At 40.1% G+C, this 19,774-nt stretch overlaps 1 protein-coding gene across 3 annotated transcripts; it reads right to left on the minus strand.

Moving 5' to 3' along the window:
* Positions 1-18,830, minus strand: ABRAXAS1 (abraxas 1, BRCA1 A complex subunit). 3 transcript variants are annotated; one of them, XM_063425346.1, is made up of 9 exons: positions 18,508-18,830; positions 17,153-17,243; positions 14,227-14,263; positions 13,415-13,481; positions 11,416-11,609; positions 10,214-10,321; positions 8,660-8,744; positions 2,997-3,108; positions 1-655 (listed from the first exon to the last, which is right to left on the minus strand). In XM_063425346.1, exons 1-9 carry the CDS (start codon positions 18,592-18,594, stop codon positions 225-227), a joined length of 1,212 nt encoding a protein of 403 aa, XP_063281416.1. In that variant the 5' UTR covers positions 18,595-18,830; the 3' UTR covers positions 1-224. The 3 variants fall into 3 exon arrangements, with proteins under 3 accessions (XP_063281416.1, XP_063281415.1, XP_063281417.1); XM_063425345.1 differs by having other exon boundaries at positions 2-655; positions 10,214-10,333; XM_063425347.1 differs by having other exon boundaries at positions 2-655; positions 10,214-10,333; positions 17,153-17,239; positions 18,508-18,568.
* Positions 18,831-19,774: the final 944 nt, after the last annotated feature.

The following is a 19,774-nucleotide window of genomic DNA, read 5'->3' on the forward strand; positions in this document are numbered from 1 at the left end:
TGCAATATATGTTTGTGCACTGAATAAGAGGGAAATTAACAATGAATAAAGACATAACAAAAATGTTAAAAGAAAAAACGCTCCTGTTCTCATCGTACAAAACAGCCCTTGTAATGAAAGGTTCATAACATGTGCCAAAACGCACCTAAAACCTTTAATACATCAGTTTTTGACAGACCACCACAATCTTCATCAATTTATCAAACAAAAGACTATATATAAACTTAAAATGTGGGTGAGTGTGGTGCAGAGTATTCTGTGGTTAAATTCTCAGAATTATCATCCTCTGTTTCTGTGCCGCTGTTGAGCAACATTCTGTTATTGTCACTGCTCTCACCCACTACTCTGCCACTACGTGTCTTCCGCAGCAGGTGTAGCCTGGACGACTTCAGTGCCCTTGCTACGTCGTGATTAGACAGTAACTTTCGTTTGGCAGACTTTCTTGATCGGGTTTCTGAGAAGTCACTTTCTTTGATCATTAAAGTAAGTTTATTCACCTCACAGAGGTCATGGTTGATGCTGCAGCTATGTGGGATTTGCCTTCCATTCAATGAAAGTCGACAACTTTGTAAAAGGGCAGAGTTAGGAAAAAAATTGCGTAGGGCTTGGCACAAAATAACATTTTCCTGAGGGTTGTCTGCAATTTTCTCATCCCCTGAAAGAAACATTCAGAAACACATTAATGTAATATATTGCTTTTTGCTATAAAAATACAGTGAACACAAATTAATCCATTATACTGCCGTTTTGAAGCACAGGAAACATTCCAAGAGCCAACAATCAAAATTTATTTTTCTTTTAAATAAAATGTATAAAATTCTATCAACAAAATATAGGTAATTGTATAAAAATGTAAATGATCTTTATTTAATATTGGTGGAACTTTCAGAAGTAAACTTGGTTAACAGATCTTGAAATGCACAAATCTTAACAGTATTGTCCAAAACAAACTGGACACTTTGAAGGACTTCCAGGCTGGAGTTCTATCACCTCTTCCAATTAATACTAATTACAGAAACATCACGAAAAATTAAAGGGACACTATAGTCACCAGAACAACTACAGCTTAATGTAGTTGTTCTGGTAAGTATAGTCAATCCCTGCAGGTTATGGTCATGTAAACACTGCCTTTTCAATGAAAAGGCAGTGTTTACATTGTTGCCTAGGGACACCTCTAGTGGCTGTCACTCAGACAGTCTGAATGAAAACTTTGATTCAATGCATCTCTATGAGGAGATGCTGATTGGCCATCATGGCATTTGGCTTCACCCTTCACCCTTCACCCCTGCCTCGCCTCCTTGGCTGAGATCATCAGAGTTAATCATCAATTCTGATGATCTCAGCAAATGAGACCAGGCGGTGGTGGAGCCAGATCAGCACTGATCTAAAAAAATCAAATAAAAAAAAATCTGATTTTACACTATTTAAAGGGAGACAAGGAGAGGCCGGCCACCTACATAGTGTTTAACATAATAAGGTCAGGAATACATGCTCGTATTCTTGACCGTATAGTGTTCCTTTAAGCCATACATTCAAATCCATACTCAGGAGTTTGAGCACAGAGCTTAATTTTGTATGTTTGTATTTGTATTACACAGCCATGTTACAGTGCTTCCACCCACTCCTTGTGTACCAATTTAAAGGTTAATAAATGTGCAGGGAATCATAAGAATACCCCTTTCGTTCTCATTAGACATGTTGCTGTTTAGCCGAAAGCAGCAAGGTTAAGTCTTAGTGTAGGACTCACCAAAGAGGTTTTTATGAGACAAGCGTGCTTACACTTTAATGGCCATTGGGTGGTACTAAAAACCTCCAGTTATTTAAATTGCATAGTAATTTGGGATAGTGTGCAAGCAACTTTTTTTTTTTGGCTTTAGAAATATTCTATACATAACACTCAAGATAAACACTCCACTAAACTGTGCTTGTTTTCCTGGGGGACAAGAAGTGCCTGCGATTTCTGTGCCAACCAAGGTCTTTCTAGTCTTAAGAGGAGCACAGTGTATATCTTACAAACATGCATGGTTTTACGGGGATATTTAGTCCATCGGTGCTCGGGCTAATACAGAAGCTAAGCTGCATGTGATAGGAGAATCTCATTCAATGTTAAATAGTTAGAAATGCTTTAAACCTGCAACAGTGCAGCTACTTCCAGACCTCCTCTGTCCAGCATACCTCAGTCAGTGCTTTACAATTTACAATCACAGAATTCTCAGAAGCCTTGAAAATGTCAAAGAAGCACAGCATCTTCAGGCTTAGTTTGCTGGTGCACTAATCCTCTAAACCTGGCATACAAGAGCCGATGCTACCGAGTGTGCATGCCAGTGGTTAAACAGTTATTGCAGGCAGGTACTCTGCAATTTCTTTAGCTCCCAGGTTCAATTTTGCTTGAACTATTATTAAAGAGGAGTGAGGAAAGAAGCTTTCCTAAATGTCAGCTTAACAACCAGGGGTGTTCCCAAAAACTTTTATTAATGTGTCAATTCCTCCTTATCACCCCTAAGGTACTTCAACAAGCTGAAATAATTTACGTGTGTGGACACACCTTCAAATTATTTGTTTTGAAGTATATTATGCCCCAGTCACATTCAGTAAAAATATATCTTCAATGCAAACTGTTCAAGTGATTTAAAAAACAAACAAAAAAAACTACAACTAGGGTAGCTCAAATCAACTTATCATGTACAATAAATATCTGAAATATATTTGAGTTAAATTGCATTTTTTTATCTCGGCGGTTTATTTAGTAAACAGTGAATTGCGGTGCACTGAAAACCAAACCGTTAAAATCAAACTAAATAGTTTAGATGTGAAAGATTCAAAATCAGCTATTTGGCCTAACTTACATTTTCAGTTCACTATAATTCCTTGTTTAGTGAATGAACCCCATAGTGAAATTCTGTCACAATAATAACATATGACTTTAAGAGCATTCATCATATTAGTGGAGGGAAAAAAAAAACACATGTATTTGGTAATCCTTATCTTAAAATTACCAGACATCGTAGAGCGCTTTTTTCTTTCAGCGATTTGCTTTTTTAGGTCATTCACTTCCTGCAGAAGTTGTTCCACCGATCTCTCACTTTCCAGCACTTTACTGCATGTTGTCTTTAGTAAATACAAAGAGAAACAGGATAAAAACAAATAGACACTGTGGAAATGTCTTTATCCGACTCACAAAATCCATACAGCCTTAGAGCAGTGCTGTCCATGCCCCACATGCTGCAATTTTAGAAATGATGCCTGTGGTACAGTTTCAAACCTCCCAACATTGAGAGGCAGGACTGGAGGTGTGAAAGTGCATCTTATGATATGCAAATGCTGAGTTTATTAAGGACATGTCTCTGGTGTCGCTTGGAGCAGAAGTCCAAATAGCAGCTGTCCTGAAAATGTGGGATGGTTGGAAGGTATCGAATTTCTGCTGTGTGCATGATAACATATGTAGCTAGTGAAGGTATATTTTTGACCCCTTAGTGACCAGACCATTTTTCAATTTTCTTACCGGTTATTTCTGCGGTGTTTGTGTTTAGCTGTAATTATCCTCAAACTCATTTACTGTACCTACATATATTATATACCGTTTTTCCCACAATTAAATGGTCTTTTTAAAGATACCATTATTTTCATATCATATAATTTACTATATTTTTTGTTTTCAAAATATGATGAAAATACACACACATATATACACACACACACACACACAAATATATATATAATTTTACTTTTTTCACCAGCAGGGGGGCTGGTAGTTCAGGTAGTCCCCCTGCAGACATCACTATAGTATAGACCATTATTGCGGCCATGTGACTGCTCTTTCAGAGCGATCACATGGCCCGCGGAGGCCTAATTTGCCAATGGCGGACTGTATGGGCTGTCAGACAGTCCCCCCCAAACAGAGAGGAACACCGATTGCCGGCGGGGGAACGGCAGCGATCGGGCTTAATGACTAGCACTACCGCAGGGTGGGGGAGTTTAATACATCTTTACTTTTTTAATGTACTTTTATTTATTACTATTTTATTTTCATTGAATGCTTTGACGCCTCAAGGCACTCAGCACAAGCAGAGCATCGGAAGCCTGCCCCGATGGCTTCCGATGCTCTACTACACTGCCGGGAGCCAAGTGGAGCGATCACCCGGCAGCCCAGCAGTCAGGAGAGGTATTGCAGGATGCCTCGACATCGAGGCATCGCTGCAAAACCGTTCAAGTGGCTGGAAGCAATCATGATTGCTTCCAGTGCTCAAATTTGGCAAGGATGTATCAGGTACGTCGAAGGTCGTTAAGGACAGTTTTTTTGTCGGACGTACCTGATACGTCCGCTGTCACATAGGGCTTAAAGGCTCACTGTAGGAACTGTAACTGCTTCCTCTTGTTAAAGTGGTTATAGTGTCTGTAGTCCCCTGGTGCTATATTTCCATTCACTGTTAATGCCCTTCTCTTCTCCTCCTGTCAGATGTTGCAATGTGAAGAAATCTTCCAACTGCACAAGTACATCTGTCAGGAATGCCCAATGCACTTTTCCTGTATTCTTAAGGATAATACATTGGTTGGTTACATCATTGCACCCCCTGGAGTAGAAGTGAAAAACATTAGAAAGAAGAAGGTAAATATGAAAGGGGGGGGGGACCAAGCCAGCAAGCCGAGCTCCCGCTGTACTTGCCAATTTCTTGTTTAAAAACTCACTAAGTTGAAGCCTAAAGAATCCGGGATAAGCCACCAACAACAGAGGTGACCCGGCAGCAAACCTGAAACCCTTATTGAGTGCTCGACGGATCAGACGCCCAGAATGGAAAGCCGCGGCCTGCGGGGAATGGGAACGGGGAGAGGCAGCCGCTCTCCTCGCCCAGACACTGGAGGCACGGCCCAAGGACCAGCGGGGGTTATCCCGGTCCAACGCAAAGAAGCAACCTACCCACGACAGCGCCAGCTGAGACGCATGGCGAACAGCGGAACAACATGAAGCGAGACAACATGGCTGCTGCCACGTGCACCTGGCCCGCAAGGAATGCGGAGCTTGAAGCTAAACTGGACGAGCTGTTCGCCAGGTTCTGGACGAAGCTGGCGTCCAGGGAGCAACTGGCAGACACAAACGTACCTGCAAAGCAGCTGACACTCACCCGCACAGAGCCGGCACCACCGCGAGCTCCAGCGACACACAAGGTGAGCCACAGCCAGCAGACACGTGGAGTCTACGGGCCGAAGCAACAGCAACTGCCAACAGCAGTGGCAAACCACAAAACCCACCAGGCGAACTCTACTCAACGTCCAACGCACCCACAGACGATGCTGAGGAGACAGCACACCATCACAGACAGGAATGGGAGGCGGCTGAAGCTACCTGCACGGGCCGCGCCAAAACCCATGGCGGGCCCGGACAGACACAACGATACAGTCACCACGATGGGCCAAGAAACAGTCAACCTCCCAAAACACACTAGTGGCATCGGGTGAAGCGCCCCTGCAACCCACATCTAGGCTCCCAGCCTAGACACCACGCAGGACTTGGGACACCCTCACATTCATGTAACTATATATTCGCCTAGTGCTACAAAGGCCACCTCCCATGTAACTTAACTTAACCATATACTTAGTCTTGCTAGCGGCAATACACAGCGGCAGCTCTATAAGCTTGCTTTCCCTTTATGTTAGCAAAAGGTACTGGGCCGCCTGAGCCAATAATCCTGCTGAACTTGATTTGTTTAACTTGATGCTGTTTGGTAATCACATGTTAATATCAGCTGGCACCTCTCAACCTATATGCTCGAAGGGATTTAGCTACCAAATGTGTAACTTATTTGATGTTGTTGCTACCCAGTCATAGAGCACACCAGGTTAGGCTTGAGACTTAATTATTTAGCCTTTTTAACCATAGCCATAACTGCTTAGAAATTTTGGAGCCTAGGGTCGTTTGCCTATAGTTCCTGTTTACACTGAGAGGCCATATGATTAAAGTATGTGATACTCAAGTGTGTCTCCAGCCAACTCTTACAATTGTGACCTAGGGCGGTTTACCTAGCTTGATGAGACCACCTGTAGAAAATGGTGATAATCAAATATATGCATCTCATGGAGCAAAGTGTTTCTTTAACTTGTGAGCAGCTTACTGTCTACCCATGTGTTACCAAATGTCTGACTATAATAATTTAGCAGGGTGCCAAACGGATCTTATGATCCCTAGCTTGTATTTTCAAACTAAAGTTTAACAACAAAAATTTAAAAATGAGGCATCGCAATTCTGGAAATGTAACTTAATCTTGTCGATTGATGTATCAACCCTATACTGTAAATCACTCGTACATTTCCCCCAATTTCTCTTCTGTACCCCATCTTGTATGCCTTTAATAAAATAAAGATTAAATAAAAAATTTACATAAGCCTGGAACACCACAGCATAACAAACTCATCAGAGCCAACTTGAATGCTCTCGACACTCTACCTACAAAGCCTACTCCTCAACAATACTGCCATTGTATACAGTTGCATTTTGCTTGCCAATCTAAAAGAAAAACCTCTGACAACAATGCACACCGAGTGCACAATATGTGTATAATGCCTGTACTAATCATCCAATTTTGCATTCTGTAATACACGATACAACATTGTACTGTTACTTCCACACTTATGTCTGCATTCTTGTATCACTGCTTGTTCGTCAGAACAAAAATAAAGAATAATAAAAAAAAAAATATGAAGAAGGGAAAAAAATAATTTACCTGCTTATTTCAGCTTCCAGAGTCAGGCAACTCACTCATTCAAAACTAACGCTTTTTTATGAATAAGTGTTTCAAAATGATGCATATCCCTTTAATATAACACTAACACACCCACACATAGGTGACATCACTGACGTGTAGAAGTAGGGTACAGGAAGAAATAACTGGGGTACGCCAATTATCACAGAGATTTATGACCCCGCCGCTTTCCAGTAAATAACAGCTTTATGTTATACTGCCCATTGAATTGACAGATTAATCTATTATGCATTGTGCAAACTGATGCTTAGAACATCAGCTATCATAACTGATGGCTGTTGTTAAAAAGAGGGCAAGTTACAAAAATCCACATTGGATCGGTCTTCCACTAAGAAAATAAATACTCTGGGCTTATACAGAATGTATTCCCATATTTACCCTTTAGCTTTGTTGCATTTCCCGTTTGAAGAGGGATGAACTGTAGCTGCATGAAATTTTTATAGCAATTAGACACGTGCAATTCGATTCAGTCAGAATTTAAATTCAGACGAATTTCGGAAGTGCCAATCCGAACCGAATTGCCGAAGTGCCGAATTTCGGAAGTGCCGAAGAGCTTCGGATTTCTGAAAAGTGCCAAAACGGAGAGGGATGTAAAATTAAAGGAATGATGACAGGAATCCAACCCTACCCCTTACCACAACCTTCCTCTAACCCAACCCCTAGTAGGGTTAAGGTTAGGAGTAGGGTAAGGGGGTATGGTTATGGTAAGGGGTAGAGGTAGGTTTAGGAGTAGTGTTAGGGTTAGGGGTAGAGGTAGGGCTAGGGCTAGAGTTATGGGGTAGGGTTAGAGGTAGGGTTATGTAATTGCCGAAGTCTCGAATTCCCTAAGTGCTTAAGTCCAGAATTTCGGAAGTCCCGAACCGAACCGAATATTTTGCCCATGCACATCCCTAATAGGAATAATCCTAGCATTACAACCAATACAGCTCACCGTTTCCAAAAACATACTTGTGGTCTGCTGGCCTCTGCACGGACACTGAATTAGGCCCACAAGCGCTAATTTGCTTAGAATGGTTGGCTTTGCAGACAATAGGACTTCCTTGCATGGAAGGACCTGGCTCAGTAGAACTGCATGGAGCTTCAGGCTGCAGCATGTAACTGGTTGACTCCAGGTAGGTTGTCGAACCGTTCTTTAACGGCTATACTACTTACTGTGGGAGGGCGTCGTGGCACTCCTAGCATCATAACTACTGCATTACAACTACTACAGCAGGCTGTAGTCGCTATGTTGCTTTAAGTGTTCCTTAAAGAATAAGGTTGTTGTTTTTTTTATTTGTTTCTTAGTTACTTGAAGTGTTTTATGTCTAGAGAAGTGCAAAACTTGGAGCTTGGGGTCAACAGATGCTCAATGAAATTAGGACAGAATTTAATTTTAACCACCCAGATATAAAAAGTGAAGTAAAAAGGTAATTCTACTAGCGTTCGTCTAATCTAGATATATCTAAAGTTAAATGGCGATAAATTACCAATAGTGTATGCGAGCCCTCAAAATTTCCACTCTGCAATAGCCACTGACTAGTAAAAATGTAGCCCTGGCAAGTATAAATTAAACCATGGTGAGCAGACTATGTCTTGTAGTGGCAAATTACTTTCAATGTGTGGCTGTAGTCAGGACTTAAACCCTGTTTTTTATATTTCCAGGCCTTTACAAGCTATGTATATTTAATGATCATTTTGCAATAAAAATGCAGTTAGATTATTTTCCATTTAGCCTAGGCAGCAGGTTAGGTCATAGGTCAGAATATATTGATGCTTCAAGGTGAAGATCACACTACCTAGTAGTCGTGAGAAATACCATCTATTTCAGTCAGTGATGGGAGAATATATTTGGAACTTAAAAAGTAAATATGGAATAAGGAGTTAGACTGAAGCAAAGAGTTCAAATAAACACAATAAAGGATTACCTTTAATGCTTCCTGAAGACTCACGTACATATCATTTATTTTATTTACTTCTTTTAAGGTGTCATCTTCATTAAAGAATTCCAATCTGTAAAAATAACATTGAGCTGATTAAGTATATGTTGGATACAAGAAACTCCACCTTGTTAGACTGATATAAAGAATACACTAATGCATTGTAAGAAAAGTGAAGCATGTCCGCTTTATTCAATAAATGCCAACCTTAATACCATTAATGCTAAAATTAGGTCACAGTATTGAAATCAGAAATAGTTTTATTAAAGGGACAGGTAAAAATGAAAACATTTGCATTTAAACAAAATAATGGAAAAACGTCTGTAAACCAAGTGATTTTCAAAATAACTAAAGTTCCATTAATATCTTGGCCTTTTTCAAGGCAAAAAATGTTATTCCCAAGATTAATATATCATATTTCTTACAATTAGTGATTTCCCTTGAATTTGGAATTCACTTTAGAGAATAACCATGTATGATTGCTGGTTTAAGGTATTACCAATTTGATAATGTCTAAATGCCCTTTAACCCCTTAAGGACAAAACTTCTGAAATAAAAGGGAATCATGACATGTCACGTGTCCTTAAGGGGTTAAACAGGCTAGGATTTACACTTTCTAAACATGGAAGGAGGAACAGTCTATAAAGCATTTCATAAATATCTCATAGTATCATAAAAATCATGGATATGAATAAAATTGTTCTGATACATAAATAAACTAAAAAAAAAAAAAAAAGAATTGACTGATTTATATTGAAATAGACAAAAATAATTTGATTCACATGGCTTCAGTGCTAAGCAGACCTTTACTAGCCGACGGTATTCTACCTTCTATCCACCTAGAATACCATGGGGGTTCCTAGTTCCATAACATAAATTGTGAAGGTGCTACCCATTCATCCAATTTCTATAACAGTAAAATTGAACAGCTGAAGTGCAATGTCATAAGCTGGAAGAGCACACCCTCCTGGAACCTCACAATATGCATTACTTATAAAATATAAAACCTCCCTTAACATACATGAGTGATGGCATAGAGGAGGCCATTGAGCAGTACCAGTCTAGTTAGATAGGGTATCTGCTGGACAACTGAAAACAGTTAACTTACTCTGCCACCATATACAGGTGAAAGTACAGGGTAGACATGTTTAAATGGTCTCTTAGGTAAAGGAGTCTGCTGATCCCACAGTTTTATGCCAAATCCCACTACCCATGAGATGGGAAACAAGTGGGTGGGCATTGTAGGAGAAACATTGCTACCACTGTATAACTGCCTATGAATTCATCTTTATTTCAATCCAATCACAAATTAAATTCTCGGACACCTCACTGCATGCCACAAATGTATGTTTGCAGCATCACAGTCCAGCACCACCTTGGTATATTAAGCCAAAATCTCACCATGAGGTAAGGAACGTTAAAAAGAGGCCACATTGTCAAGACCCTCTGGGTTAATATGGGGATCTTTGTCCACTTTTAAAATAATAATAATAAAAAATATATACTTGGTATTAAAATATTGGTATAGTATCTCATGCCTACCTGTGCTTGTTAACCGCCTGGTTAAAACCAACAGAAACACACGCTCCAGACAAAGATTTGTATCCCTGCTGTTCTGACATACCGAGGTTGGAAACTACCAGCGGCACTCTGTGAAAGAGACTGAGTGACATATCAGACAAATTAAAAATTATACAGAACTGCAGAAATTCATCAAGTATACATACACTTCTTTCCTAGCAAATATAGCAGTACTATACTTACACTCTATCACACAAATAGACCTCTCATCTAAGATTATATGCATATTGCGGTAATGGTACTAGAACTAAAGAGATTAATGAATAGCAAAACATATAACAATACATATATAATCAGACATTTTTTCTTGCACATACGTTTAAATTTCTGTCTGCTCATTCAGCTGCAGATCTGGCTGCGAACTGATAACACAGATCAACAGTTGAGCAGGTGGATGGGAGACGAAGAGGCCATAAGTTCCCATGCACACAACAGTGATAGTTTTTGTTTTTTTTTACATCTCTGGAAGAACAGAGTATGAACCATGTTAAATGGATAAAAAAAAAAACCTTAATTAATAATTTTTGGTGTATAAATCATGCCTCTGAAGTCTCACCATTTAATTATCTGACATTTGGGAGTTAAATCACTTTTGTTTCTGTTTATGCAGCACTAGCCACACCACCTCTGGCTGTGACTGGCATAAAAGTTTTTATGTCCAATCAGATGTTAGCATACTTTAGAAGTTTTTATTTCCTGCTCTGTAAATTGATCTTTATTCACACACATGAGGCTCCTACAGGGTCTACAAGGCTATTAACAGAGCAGGAGATACATTCTAGATTAAACAGACTGTGCAATAAAGAAACCTAGGATATCTACGTTAATTTTAAAGAAGTGTTTAGAAAGTCTGTGCAAGTCACATGCAGGGAGGTGTGACTAGGGCTGCATAAATAAAGTGATTTAACTCCTAAATGGCAGAGAATTAAGCAGTGAGACTGCAGAGGCATGCTCTATACACCAAAACAGCTTAATTAAGCCAAAATGGTTTTGTTGACTTTAGTGTCCCTTTAATAGAGGCGAACGGTAAATAAGAAAGAAATAGTCCATGTGGGGAAAGGATTTGTATAGATCAAATTAATTAAATAGATACCTTTACTCACTCTTACCTAGCATCATTCTAGCACAGTTATGATGTAATATGGAGCCACAGCATGATTTACCTCTCTTGTGGTTTATGTAAAGCATACTCCATACGATGAGTAGACTTTGTCTCTGTTGTTGAACTTGATGTGAATAATAAAAACACAAGCCCCGAGTTTGACAGATATTCTTGCAGGTTCTTATGGATAAGCCTCTCCCTATATGTCATGATCTGATGTGTGTTGTGCCGAAATCTGTACCATCCAATCACGTCCTGCAAAAACGATGATGCAAGATATTACACAGACCTGACAATATGTGCCGTTACTTGTTAGTCACTATTTACAAATTATAATTATTATGGTTCGGAAAAGCAAGTTAATAAGATGTTACAGTAAAAAAGTAGAAATATAAAACATAAATGTATAAAAAAAATTATATAAATAAATGTATGTTTAATACAAAATGTGTATTCTGTAGCCAATGGCCAAACTGGCAAAGATGATCACTATTTTTGTTACAAATTGTGGCAGACAACAGGATTCTTGCAATAATAGGTAACCTTCATTAAAGTCCAATAGGACAGAGATTATTGTTGGATATTAAACATTTATTTAAATAATGATTGATGGAGAATGAATTATTTTACCTATCCAATGCTTAGTGAATATTCCCGTAGACATACAGAGCTATAAATAAATATATACAGTAACCTATGGATGTATTTCATACTGAGACGTGGATTTAATAACATATTATTCTGTAGCAACAGATATCTGGGCAAGCTTCCCTTGATGGCTCTTTTGGTGAGAAATGGCGAGGAAATCGAGGTGAAGAATTAATAAAAGGCCCACAGGTATAATTAGTACATCTGGAGATACCTTGCCTAACTCTCACCTGCAGTACCAGAGAAAAGGGGACTTGTCATAGATACAGGTAAATAAAGGGTTAAAAAGCCTTTTTGCCCTAGTTAGGTCTTTCCACGTCTGCAGGGGTTCAAAGCAAGAATTCTCTCTCTTGGCTGCAATTTATACTCCCTTTTATTTCACAGCGGAAGCTGACACCGAGAAGATAACCTTTGCATAGTTAAGAGAAGACATGCTAGACATGTGCAGTAGATTTCCTGAATACGTAATGTTATATGAGAAATTATACTTTTTGCACTGAACGTCTATGGTTGGTTGATTTTGCTTTCTAATGGATACACCCCTATGAAAACAGTGTTTGTTTCAAACATACGCTGTACCCGCATCAAAAAGCTATTATTTTTCTTGAACTTCATAATGACTGGTCTGCATTAATTGTACACAAAGATGAAGGAAAGCAGGATGTGTTACGGCATAAGTTCATGGCAGCTTAAGGGTTACAGACCCTGTAAAATTCTAAGAGCCCAACAATGATAAACATATTTATGAATGAAAGCAAGCAATACTGGTTGCTGGAAGGAAGCACTCAAACAGCATTAAAGGGACTCTCGAGTGCCAGGAAAACAATCCGTTTTCCTGGCACTGCAGGTCCCCTCTCCCTCCAACCTCGTGTTGCTAAAGGGGTGAAAACCCCTTCAGTGACTTACCAGAGGCAGCGACGATGTCCCTCGCCGCTGCTTCTTGGTCCGCCCACGCTCCTCCCCGTCCCCAAGTCAGCCGGTGGGGGAAACAGATCACGCCCACCGGCGAGGGAGACCTAATGCACATGCGCAGCAATGCCACGCACACGCATTAGGCCTCCCCATAGGAAAGCATTGAAAATGCTTTCCTATGGGGATTTTAGCAACGCTAGAGCTCACACAGCGTGAGGACGTCCAGCAACACTATAGCACAGAAAATCTGAGCTATGAATCAGGAAGTGCCCTCTAGTGGCTGTCTAGTAGACAGGCACTAGAGGAGGAGTTAACCCTGCAAGGTAATTATTGCAGTTTAAAAACTGCAATATTTACACTTGCAGGATTGAGGGTAGTGGGAGTTGGCACCCAGACCACTCCAATGGGCAGAAGTGGTCTGGGTGCCTGGAGTGTCCCTATGTTTCATTGTAATTTCCATTCACTGTTTTTTTAATGAACAGATAAAAAATTACTCTTACTTTTTTATGGTCTGGAAGAAATTTCTTTAATGCTGACTTGTTGAGTTCCCCACTTGCACTGTAAAAACTAAACAGATAATTTGTACTATTAAGGTAAATCATCTACATCAAATGTATATCTAACTTAATCTAAAAAATAGGACCATTGTTTTAAATAATTATGGAATATCACTGTGTAAAACCTGTAAATTATTCTAACAATATACAAATACTGTCCTTTTGTAAAGTATCGACATACCATGCAGTACACTGGCTATTTTAATAGTAAGAATCAAGATTTGAAATTCCGCATTGAGCAGAAAAACTGGATCTTACTATATCAATGGTGCAATATGCCTCTCTAACACTGTATATAATAGTCCAAAATTAAATATAGGACAAAACCCTAAATATGATATCTCTAGCAAGGTAAACGCAGTTATTCGCTGGAAATTGGCAAATTTTACATTAAATTAAGCTGAAAAAAATAGTTTGAATAGTTTGGCAATTTGGCCTAAAAAGTGCAATACGCGGACCCATCTTCAACAGTTTAGAGAATTGTCTTTAAAGTCTCAAAATGTTCATTCAGCGTAAAGTTGAAGATGAGACCAGAACAGACACGTTACATTTCTCAACATTGTAAAAATAACCTAGGCATGACTACACATTTCTGCTTCTATTAAAATAATTTAAGTAATTTTCTAAGATTCTATATGGTTAAGGTTTACTGTTTCAAGTATATCTTCATTTTCTCTTATACTTTTTTTTTTTTTTTTTTTTTTTTTTTAAACATTTTTTAAATGTATTACAAAATGGGTAATCAGAGTACAAACCTTAATGGTTGGTAACATGGCACATGCTTCTGTATATCTGTGAACAATTATTGAAAAATATATTTAATGCTTGACAATAAAGAGCGTTTAAACCTAGTAATACACTTCAATAAAACTTAAAGGACCACTAACGTCACCCAGACCACTTCATCTCAATGAAGAGATCTGGACCTGGGTGAGGTGGTCCTTTAATTTAAAGCCCGCAACATAAAGAATTGCCATATAGTAGATACATCAATGCTTAAATTACCGAATTAAATACACCTCTAGTGAATGTCTACTGCTCGGTTCTCACAGGTAACCACTATGACTATGTGGAACATTGGATAGGATATTTAGAAGATTCTAAATCTCATCATATCACAGGAAGCCGATTAATCAGCTACAGGGACTTGATCACAGTGCAAGAATAAAAGGTAAGTATAGCATTCATTTTCTAATTTTTATTTAGATTTAAGGGGAAAGGTTGAATCTAAATGAAGAAAAGAATATTATAGCATTAGGAATATGGGTTTGTTTTCCTAACACTATAGTGTTCCTTTAAGCAGAGCAAAATACAACATACTACTCCAAGCAGTATTGGGAAAATGCTTATACAAAATAAAGCAAACAATGACAACAGTACATAAACACATATCTGCAACAATTGAGTAAAAACCTATAGCACCTCCACCAAGAGTTTCCAAAAAAAATTGCATAGCATTTCTGGTAATTCTGTAGTTCAGTGTAAACTATTTTTCACACATGAATAAAGATTCTCATCTTAGAGGACATGTTATATAATTCCATCTTGTCTGGTTTTATCTAAATTGTGCACAGTTCATTAATGGTTAATGATTAATGATTAATGCATGAACAGTCAGAAATTTAAAAGAAAATTGTAGGCCAAAAAAGCAAAACAAAAACCAGATGTAAAATATTTTTTCCAATTCGGCTATTTAGTCCAAAATTTGGAACAATTCACACAAAACCAAGTTATTTCACTAAATTCGGAGTTGTAGAGACTTGAAATGCAATTTGCAAACTGGGACACTAAAGCACCCAGGCCAATTCACCAGTAAAGTGGTCCACGTGCAGAGCCCCTGCAATCTAAAACACTACAATTTAGTGGATACAGCAATGTTTTGAATGCAGGGCTAAACATACTTCTGATGGTTGTCTTTCTGACAGCCACCTCCACATTCATAACCAAATTTGACGCACTGTATGAGGATGTCCAACGTCATCAAAGCCTGATCATAGGTAAGAATGGTTCCCTATAAGAAGCATTTGAATGGACACGTGCTTCTCGTCTCAATGATTCCTTATCAGAAGCATTGGATTTGATGAGAAGGCATTGAAGCGACACCTGCTAGATGATATTGTGGAAGGAGTACTGGATGGCAACAGTGAGTGAGTTTTGACGCCCAAAAAAATAAATTATTTTTTCTTCTTCAATTTTCAAGTTGGTTGGGCCCTTTCAATACAAGTATGAGACACTAAAGCGTTAGTATTACTAATAATATAGTATACTTTTTTTAAGGGCAGTGGGCTGTAGTGGTTATGAAAGGGCTCGACAAATCCCAGGTGCCAGGTCGCCATGGCGACTAGAAATTTTGCCTGGGATTTGTCAGCCTTTTACCTAAAGTGGTCGGCTAGGTATGGAGGAGGCCAGCTCAGGGAGCGTTGTAGCCGGCCGCCCTGGGCTGTATGCAGGCAGCCGGCTTAGGAAACTTTATAGCCAGCCGCCCTGGGCTGTGTGGAGGCGGTTGGCTCAGGGAGCATGAAGCCCTGGGGAGCATGAAGCCCTGGGGAGCATGAAGCCCTGGGGAGCATGAAGCCCTGGGGAGCATGAAGCCCTGGGGAGCATGAAGCCCTGGGGAGCATGAAGCCCTGGGGAGCATAGAGGCAGCAGGCTGGGGCAGCACGCGAGGGAGCAGTGATCTTCCTGCAGCTCCTCTCTGCTCCATCGCGCTGTGTAATGATGCCAGGAGCCGGAATATGACGTCATTCTGGCCCTGTCATCACTGCAGACAGTGCAAGGGAACAGAGAGGAGCTGCAGGAAGATCACTGCTCCCTAGCACACAGGAATAGCAGCCCCACTGGACCCCAGCGAAAGTCCACTCAGCTCTGCCAAAGGTAGGGAGGCTGGGTGGATTAGAATTAAAAATATAAATGTGTGAGTGTTAGAGAAAGTGTGTGTGTGTGTATTTGTCTGTCTGTCTGTCAGTGTGTGCTTGTGTATGTGACAGTGTGTGTCTGTTTAGGTACCTTCCCCCCCTCCAATCACATGATTGATGTTTTTACTCGCCTTTTCCCCCACGCCGTGCAGGTTTCGCCGTTGCTTGTCCCGCCTCCATAGCTGAGAGCTTAATGATCTCAGCTAAGCCAATGCTTTTCTACAGGAAAGCATTGGGAGGATATTACGCATGTTCTCTATGGGTAACATTCAGCACCTCCATGAAGAGCACTGACACAGGACTCTCTAGTGTCCATCTGAGTGACTGTCACTAGAGGTCTTAGTAGGCATCAATGTAAACGCTGCCTTTTCTCTGAAAAGGCAGCGTTTACATTGAAAAAGCTACAGGTACAGCCTATAGGCACCAGAACAACTACGGTACATTAATCTGTAGTGGTTCTGGTGAATATAGTGTACCTTAAAAAAAACTGGCTCCTAACTTTTTTTAGCTGGCTCCTAGATTCCAAACAAATTTGTCAAGTCCTGGGTTATGGTACCAGTTTCTCCACAGTCCAGCCACCTCTTCGGCTACATGTAATAAGAGAGTTCATTTACAGCACGCATAGGTGTGCTACAATGAGTATATAGTGCTTTGAATGCCCCTCTCGCTAAATAGTTAGACAAAATATGCAGACAGGTGACCTGAAATTTCACTTTTTCATCTACATGTAATGTTTGCCCAAAAGTGTCATGAAAATAATAAATACCTATTGTATAAACAACTTCAACATCATCCATTTGGGAGTCCGTGATGCTATTCTTTGCTTCTCCTTTCACCTCTCCGAGAAGAAATCCTTCCTTTGTAACCAAAAAAAAACTAGTCACAAAATTGGAATAATTATAAAAAGTATAATTAACGGTTTGAGTTCCTGACACCTTAAAAATAATAGCCGTATATGCAAAAGATAATCCATGCCAATCCGATATAGATATCCCAACTGATTATAGATAAAAACACTTATTTATTGCATGTGATTTTCTTTTAACGGTGCAAACAGACATAGTAACACACACTAAATTTAACCCCTTAAGGACCAAACTTCTGGAATAAAAGGGAATCATGGCATGTCACACATGTCATGTGTCCTTAAGGGGTTAAATACTCATTGTTGTCATTAATTAGTGAAAATGTATGACATTTTTATAACCTTTTTCTCTCATTGCAATTTTTTCCACTTTATCCCATTACAACTTCCCTGCTAGTGTTCAGAAAGGTAAAGCAGGGAGAGAAAGAGGGGGTACCGGCATAGGAATCAAAGAATACATGGGGAGCAGCCTTTTATAAAATACCCTAGCCCTACTTAGGGAGGTGCATTAAACTATCCAGTTTTCTACAGACACTTACATATCATAAGGGAGTCTATTAGTAGAATGACATTTTCAACTGTTTTAACATACCTTTTGTTTTTATTAAACAGTGAATCATATAAATATAAAAGCTACACCATATTTTCTATGGGGGGATTTGTCCCCCACCATCATACGCCTATGAGAGGAGGTACAACAGTGAGGGATACAGTGGGTACAGTAGTGAATGATAGATATAGAGTGGGTACAGCAGTGAGAAGTACAGAAATGACTGGTGGAGGGGGTAAAGTGGGCAGAGCAGTGACTAGTAGAGGGATTCAGTAGTCAGTGTTACAATAGGTACAGCAGTGAGAGGTACAGTGGGTACAGCAGTGACTGGTAGAGGGGGTAAAGTGGGTACAGCAGTGACTGGTAGAGGGGGTAAAGTGGGTACAGCAGTGACTGGTAGAGGGGATAAAGTGGGCTCAGCAGTGACTGGTAGAGGGGATTCAGCAGTCAGTGTTACAATGGGTAGAGCAGTGAGAGGTACAGTGGGTACAGTAGTGAGATGTACAGTAGTGAGAGGTAGTTGGTATAGCAGTGACTGGTAGAGTGGGTTCAGTGGTACAGTGGGTAGAGCAGTGAGCGATACAGTGGTCAGTGGTACAGTGGTAGGGGTTCAGTAGTAAGTGGTACAGTGAGTAGAGCAGTGAGAGCTTTAAGTATATATCAGAACAAGGTGGAGCAGCTCCCCCTTCTCTCCCTATGTACTCACAGTGTCTGCTGGGGAGTTGAGATGGTGGAAGGCGAGGGCGCCAAATACAAAGCCATTGATGAGCGCGGTGGTGCTCTCTCCTTCCATACTCACACTACAGCCAGCCACCCCGGGCAGGGAACATGTACTAAGCAGTAAGAAGTGCTGGGAGAGCGCTGCACACTGCGAGCTTCTCGAACTGAAACTCTCTCTAACAGCCTGAACACATGGGGCTGTGAGTGCGCGTTAGAAGCAGGAAGCCAGACTCACACACAGAGAGGAGAGCGGACAGAGAGCCAGCCTGCAGAGAGCACATTGCCAGACACACAGAGACCTCTGCTGGGCAAACACTATACTCAGCGCTCTGTCATTACCCGCCATCACCGCCAGAGGGCGCAATATTTCTGTACCTGTTTAGGAATTGTGAAGAGTGCAGACTTCCACTGCGAATGATATGGAAAAATAGCCGAGATTGTACTGGAAATAAACAAAAACAAGTGTTGCTCTCAAATCAGTGGCGGCCCTAGACTTTGTGAGGCCTTAGGAGAACCTCAATAACAACCATCGTAAAATAATAAATAGGGGCTGCACAGGGTGGGCTTGCAGCGCGGGATACAAACAGCTAGTCCCTGTATTCATTGTTTAGAGGATCCCAGTCGCAAGCTCTCTGACTGTAGCTATGGCATAAATTGCAAACTAAATTAATTTGCAATAAACAAATGTAATTTGCGATTACGCTAATAATTTATACACAATTGCGGGTATTGTTACGGACATTTCCCCTACACATTCTATAATGATTTTACATTTATATTATTCTATATGTTCTTTATGTATGTTTTGTATATGTATGTTATATATGTTGCCAATTTACCTTTGCATTGCTTGTACCATACCACCCTCACATTGATGCACACACACCAATACATGCACACATATACACACTACTACACAAACGCATATACAAACTAATACACACGCGCGCACACACAAAAAACAAACAAACAAACAACTGATGAACAGAGTCAAACACATTGACAAAAACAGTCACTGTGTATATTTCTGAGTGTGTCTGGCATTGTCTATCTGTGTATGTGTCTGAGAGTGTGTGTTTGACAGTGAGTATGTGTATGCTTGTTTCTGGGACCGTATGTGTGTGGGTTAGCTGCTTGCGGTGTATGTGTGTATGGGGGATACCTTGCGCCTTTGTGCATTGTGTTTATAGCGAAGGTATGTTTTATGACTGTGTGCGTAGTATGAATGTCTTCAGGGGATAACTGTGGCATGG

Source organism: Pelobates fuscus, chromosome 6, assembly GCF_036172605.1.
Source record: "Pelobates fuscus isolate aPelFus1 chromosome 6, aPelFus1.pri, whole genome shotgun sequence".
NCBI lineage: Eukaryota > Metazoa > Chordata > Amphibia > Anura > Pelobatidae > Pelobates > Pelobates fuscus.

Excerpts from the sequence above, each read along its gene's own strand:
- ABRAXAS1 (XM_063425345.1), bottom strand. The coding sequence starts at position 18,594 with ATGGAAGGAGAGAGCACCACCGCGCTCATCAATGGCTTTGTATTTGGC. Across the intron at positions 14,264-17,152 it reads TGAAGTTGTTTATACAATAG|ATATACAGAAGCATGTGCCA; the intron begins GTATTTATTATT and ends AATTGTTCACAG. Across the intron at positions 13,482-14,226 it reads CCATGTTACCAACCATTAAG|TTTTTACAGTGCAAGTGGGG; the intron begins GTTTGTACTCTG and ends TTATCTGTTTAG.